Source organism: Drosophila gunungcola, unplaced genomic scaffold (genome assembly GCF_025200985.1).
Source record: "Drosophila gunungcola strain Sukarami unplaced genomic scaffold, Dgunungcola_SK_2 000107F, whole genome shotgun sequence".
NCBI classification, from domain to species: domain Eukaryota; kingdom Metazoa; phylum Arthropoda; class Insecta; order Diptera; family Drosophilidae; genus Drosophila; species Drosophila gunungcola.
In genome coordinates, this window is record NW_026453269.1 from 11,155 (window position 1) to 17,375 (window position 6,221).

General features: G+C 35.4%; 1 protein-coding gene across 1 annotated transcript; it reads right to left on the reverse strand.

Moving 5' to 3' along the window:
- Positions 1-2,556: 2,556 nt before the first annotated feature.
- LOC128265269 (endothelial lipase) lies at positions 2,557-5,583 on the reverse strand. Its single transcript, XM_053001161.1, has 4 exons — positions 5,219-5,583; positions 4,479-4,633; positions 3,815-4,291; positions 2,557-3,050 (listed from the first exon to the last, which is right to left on the reverse strand). Exons 1-4 carry the CDS (start codon positions 5,410-5,412, stop codon positions 2,629-2,631), a joined length of 1,248 nt encoding a protein of 415 aa, XP_052857121.1. The 5' UTR covers positions 5,413-5,583; the 3' UTR covers positions 2,557-2,628.
- Positions 5,584-6,221: the final 638 nt, after the last annotated feature.

A 6,221-nucleotide genomic window follows, 5' to 3' on the forward strand; every position in this document is an offset into this window, starting at 1 on the left:
CGGTTAAAACGTTAAAACTATATTTTCCAATAACTTTTTAAATATTAATTCGATTTGGACAGTATTTGACATGTCGATTGATATTGACAAAATAAACAAATGTATACCAATATTTGACCTTGACCACGCCTCAGAGTGTTTTGACAGAGTTTGACGACGTGGACGTTATATTGGGTGTGGCAAATATCTAGAACCTTAGTGTTAAATCTAAAATCTCAGGCTTCTAATATTATAAATTAAATATAACTCATATCTACCTTTTTACAAACGTAAACAATTTGTAATTAAAAAAGAAGTCAGGGCTTAAAGTCTAAATAGATATAGAAATGCTGCTTCTTATTTTGCCTCTAGAATTCCCGTTACCACGCTCCACTGTTTTAGTACTTGACCACACACATTCTTCGGTCCTTTCCTTCACACCATTCGCCCCTTGCCCTCGGGCAGTGTTGCCGCATCAGCTAGATTCTCGATGAAAAAAATGCATAAAAACAAGTTATGTTAAATGATTTTCAATTTTATGAATATGTTAAGCAAAGACATAATTTATCCTTCATTCAAAACATATATAAATCTGGCTGTTTAAAACCTTTTTTTGTACGTTTAGGTTTTTAAATACGAATATAAAAAATAAAATCCATTTAACAACACAAGTAATCATGAATTTATGTAATAAATAAATAATACATATGCAAGTGCTTCTTATTTCTATCAAACAAAAGGGCTAACCATGGTAGAATTCTTAAAAACGTTCTAGATTCATTTAAATATGCTATGTCTAGCCTGAAATAGGCTAGACTGGCAGCACTGCCCTTGGTTTTCCTCGAAATCAACTTTCATAATTAAATGGCAGGTCCGAACTTTCTTTTCCCTGTCTCTCTCTCTCTCACCCCCTCTTTATCTCCCTCTCTCGCTCTGCCACACTCACACACGTGCATGCATAAAACAATTTAACACTTAACGTGGCCAGGAGCTGGAAATAAAAAGCGCATAACTCATGCGAAGAAGTCGACGGCGGCAGAGACGCCGGCAGCGGCGACGACGGCGCCATAAATTTCAAAAACAGCTACAAAACAGGAAGCAGCAGGCGGAGCAACAACAGCAACAACAACAACATCAACAACAACATCTACAACAACATCAACATCAACATCAACAACAACAAACAACAAACAACAGGATCATGGAGGAACAAGGAGCACCGGGAAAAAGAAAGAACGACTCGAGTGGAATGTACAACGGGATAGCTGCACTCGGAAAAATAAAGCAAAAATGTTTTCGTACATTTAGCCAAACATTTGTAAACTTAAGAAATCACACTTAAAACTAAAATTTGTGTTAATAATTATACTATGCAAGATAAATCTATGCAAAACAAATTTTACCTTAAATTGAATGCGTGAAATTTTTGAATTTTTTTTGTTAATAAATTAAACTAACTTCTATATTTTATAAGTCTTTAAGCCTTTTTTTAATTATTTTCTTTAATTTACATAATTATTTCTCAATTCTATATAACTTTTTTTAAAACACAAAAAAAAAAGTTTTTTATTTATAAACTTTTTTCAAAGTTTGTAAGATACCTTCTTTATACATAAATATCTTTTGCAAAAATAATTAACAGAGCTAAATTCAAAAGGGTTTTTATTTTAAGTGTAGAGAGAGGGAGGGAACGAAATAGAGGGAGAGGGCACGCCCGCAATGGACTGCAAAAATATTAACTACCTTTTAGCAAAAAGCGGGCCAAGCTGACGTCAAGTTTTGTAGAAAATTATGTTTTACAATGCGAAAATTGAATTTCAGTTTATTGTTTTCTGCTGCTTGTTCTTGTTCGTCCATTTTGTTTATGTTTTTTTTTCGCATTTTTGCTTTACGATTAACTGTTAAATGCAGCCGACTTTTCGCCGTTTTGTGGCTGCAAGTCAACGACTTTTCCACATGTGTGTTTGCTTTTCTTGTTTTTCATTTGTTTGTATGCACTTTACAAGAACATGGCGAAAAGCGGCTGCCTGCCAAATTGCACGGAAATGTTTATTTCTAGGGATGGCGGTAAAAATAAGACGATTTTAAAAAAAGATATCTATTGAGCTTTATATTGTTTTGAGTAACAGACGGCATTAACAATATAGTTGGGGGTAGAAGAAAAGACAATTTTGTAGCTTTTGGAAATAGCAGTTAAAAATAAATGGCAAACACCTTTTCAAATATTTTGTATATATTCGTAAAACTAATACCATAAGCTAAATGATTTAAGTATATCTTAAAACATTTTTAAAGAGGTTATATGTTGTGAAATTTGTATTTAAATGGATTATTTGATAATTACTTATGTACTCCAGTATAAAGTGCAAATGAACAAATATATATATTGCTACTATATTAAATTAAATTGCAATGAAATCATTTACAACTGTATTTAAATCAATTATTAACTGATTTTATCAATGGTTTTTTTAACCCTAATTTAAATGAAAGGAAAAGTTGTCCTATGCCTTGAATATATTTTAATGAATATACTTTTAACCAGATACTTTATTGGGTTTCCGGTTCCAGTGAAAAAAAGAAGAGCACACTTTTAGGCTGGGTTTATTTTTTGGGGGCCCAAATAACACTAACAAAACACACTAGGAACTAATTGACGCACAGCGATCTCTCTCTCTCTCTCTCTTTCTCTCTTTCTCTCTGTCTCTTTCGCCGACGCCAGCTGTTCGTCCAGAGGCGCAGCACAAGGGGGCTACCGTTTAAGTTTCCGTCGACCTTTGACCTCCTTCCGTTGACATTCGACCCCCTGCCGCTGGCCATGCGCCCCTCTGCGCTCAGGAAATTCGTTTGACGCCTCTGCACGTAGGGCTGCTGGGGGGCGGTGCGGAAGTAGAAGCTCCCCTGCGCGCGCCTCTGCGAATGGATGCCGAAGCGCGCCTTCCGGTTGCCATCGCAATATCCGTGGGAGAACTCCCGGTAGCTGCCGCACTCGAGGCCCACGAACGGATACTCGGGATCCATCGACTGGCGGAAGAAAATCGCCGCCGCCGAGTGACTGCAGGCAATGGGATCTACGGAGGAACATAAACAGCATTAGGAGGTCATTATGTGTCTAAGGTATATCTTAGTAACGTCTTTGCCTTAACTTCTCCCTTACAAAAACACAACCCTTTAAAAACAAATCCAAATGGTAAATAAAAATACATGCAAATTAAGAATATAACAAACTATATAAACTACATAATGAGTTTTATCTGATTCGGTCATTAAAATTATAAGAACCATAAATTATTTTCTTTTTTATATATACCTACATTTTAAAATAGAGAGTAATAAGTAGAAAATGTTTAAAATAAAGGTTAGTTGTCTTATCTACTAAACCAAATTTGTAAACTTTAAATATATAATCATTACAGAAATTGTTTTCTAACATTTACCAGGATTTTATAGGTTTCTCTGCTAAACAAAAAAAAAAATAAAAAGTATAAGCTATATTTATCTATTTATAAAAATCATTTAGCTAAATGTTTTAACAAATTTGAAGTTCATGTGATACATGTATTACTCCTTATTGTATTGTATTATTTTAGTATTCCTACCTAGTTTCTTTTGCATTTTAGAAAGTAGTCATCTTTTCCTGTTTATAAAAATCATTAAGACAATATATAATATATATAAAAATCCTGGAATTGTATGGTAAGCTAAGAAGACCCATTTAAGATTTGATTTTTATGGTCTCTTCTTGTGTTTTGACATATTAGGCATTCCTGGAGCTATGTTTCCCCATAAAAAAGACCAAAAATTAGTGAAGTACTTCCACTTTCAAGTCACTCACTGGTGTTCTGCATATCCCTCAGGTTGGCGAACATCTTGCAGTTGGTCTGTGGGGCCCTGCCGCCGTTGGGATAGAAGTCGGCATGTCCGCACTTCAGACTCGTGCCCAAGGTGCCGCCCGAAGTGTGCAGCACCTGGACGAACTGGGCATCGCCGGGATCGAGGCGGTACTTGGGCGACACCTCGGCGGGCAGCGAGAACAGGGGTCCGGCTGGATCCAGCCCAATGATCTGCTCCACCCGACCCTCGAGTACCGCCCCCGCATAGCCGGCGGCATGGGCGCCCAAACTGTAGCCCGCCAAGGTGACGTTACTTCGATGAAAGTGATTCGGTCGCAGCTCCTCCAGTGCCATTATAATTCCCGCCACGGTCAGGCCCACATCGAAAATCGACATGGAGGCGGACTTGTAGTCATTCTGCGACAGATTTCCCCAGTCCACAACGCACACATTGTAGTTCGAGTCGAAAAGGGTCCAAGCTGGGTATAAGAAATTATATATAATTATAAGATATCAACAAAGTCACATATTATTGAGTATAAATATTTCAAGTGCACTCTTAACATTTATTATATTATTAATAAATATATCTTGCCAATACTTATTTCTTAGTTTTTCACTCATAACCATTTTTTACTATTTAAAACAAAGTGCAATAATACTTACTCAGCAAAAGTTCTTGCACCCAGTCCTTACTTCCTTGATCGTTCCATCCATGCAGAAACAAAGCCAACTTTTTGTTAGGATCCAGCCGCCGAAATCCTCGTAGATCGCCGAGTTGCAGATTGAAGTGCACTTCATTGCCAAAATCCTTAGCTGAGCTGGAAAATATTCAAAGCATTGTTATCACTTAAAATTAAACTCTTTAAAATCTAAATAAATCTACCAGGTTTTTATCAAAAAGATCGATTGTTAGATGATAATTAATATACTTATATATTAATTAATTGGAAGATGAAAATTTATCGTTTCAATAAGATAATACTTAAGCATTTAACCTTATGATATGTAAATAAGCTTAATTAAAAATCTTTAGCTTTATGAAATTTAAAAAAGCTTTTTAAAAAGTTTTTGGATCTTTATCAAAAATCAAAGAATATTATTTGTATCTTTTGAGATTTAATTGATAACATGAATCATGTAAAATAAAAAGATCTTCTAAGATTAAAAAGATGCAAATGTATCGTTTTGCTAATCTTTTAATCTTTAACTTTATGATATTTTAAGTTCTTAGATCTTTTAACAATGAACATGATTTGTATGTTTTAGGATGAAATTATGTATCTTATTAAATAGATAGTATTTATATTTAAAGATGTAAATTAATAGTGCTGCAAAGATAATTTTTTGTTGAAATGTTATTTCTAACTTTGGTAGCATTGCGTGGAAATCTAGCACCCACTTACATGGTGCGGCACTCGAAGACGATGCCGTGGTTGAGATGGGCCCGCTCCAGACTGTTCCGCAGCATGGTCTCCTGCAGATAGCGAAAGGCCTTCATCATGGGGCTCCAGCGGTGGAGGGCCTCGATCCGCGGCACATTGCCGATCAGGCAGAGCAGGCAGCCAAGGAGCAGCAGCCGGGTCACGTGACCTATCATGCGGTCAACGGGAGAGTCATGCACCGCCACAGAATCACACGGAGAACTGTCCTCACCAGCACCCGAAAAAAAGTAAGAGAAAAAACAAAACAAGGGGCAGTGATCTTCGGATCACGGTAGACAACACGCTTTCTGGACCGCTTGGCTTGCCCCGTGGCTGGCTACTGAAGAACCCGACTCGCTTGTAACTCCAACAGACTCGTGAACACGATCATCATCATTCCGCTGATGATCGTTATGCAGACGTACACTGGCCAAAATCACAGACCAACCATTACCATTAATAATTAATTAATCTGAAAGAATTATAAAATATATAAAGGACTTAGATTCGACTTATTTAAGTAATCTAATCAATAACTACCTTTTATTTTAATATATTTTCAAGATTGCTGGGGTAGGCGACAAAAAAGTAAATATAGATAGAAATCCTTTTTATAAAAATAAATTTAATATTGTATTTACACTAGCGACATAGACAAACTATGATTTATTTTACAAAAATATCCCAACACTCGCCTTTAAAATGTTAGGTTTTTTTAAATATCTACAGTTACTGGCATAAAAATGTTCTATAAATAATTCCATAAAAGAATTAAATAAAAAAAAATGTTAGAGGACAAAGTAAAGCCTAGGAAGCAAATTAAATACGAGTTATCTAAATAATCTAAATAGTAAGCCTTTAAGATTCAAATTTAGTGTAATATTTGTAATCACAAACTTTATATGTTTTTAATAACAAGTTAAAATATGACTTTACATCATTTAAATATGGGAGAATAAAAATATTTGTACTGGTAAACATTTTA

Excerpts from the sequence above, each read along its gene's own strand:
- LOC128265269 (XM_053001161.1), bottom strand. The coding sequence starts at position 5,412 with ATGATAGGTCACGTGACCCGGCTGCTGCTCCTTGGCTGCCTGCTCTGC. Across the intron at positions 4,292-4,478 it reads GGTGCAAGAACTTTTGCTGA|CTTGGACCCTTTTCGACTCG; the intron begins GTAAGTATTATT and ends TCTTATACCCAG. Across the intron at positions 3,051-3,814 it reads GAGGGATATGCAGAACACCA|ATCCCATTGCCTGCAGTCAC; the intron begins GTGAGTGACTTG and ends GTTCCTCCGTAG.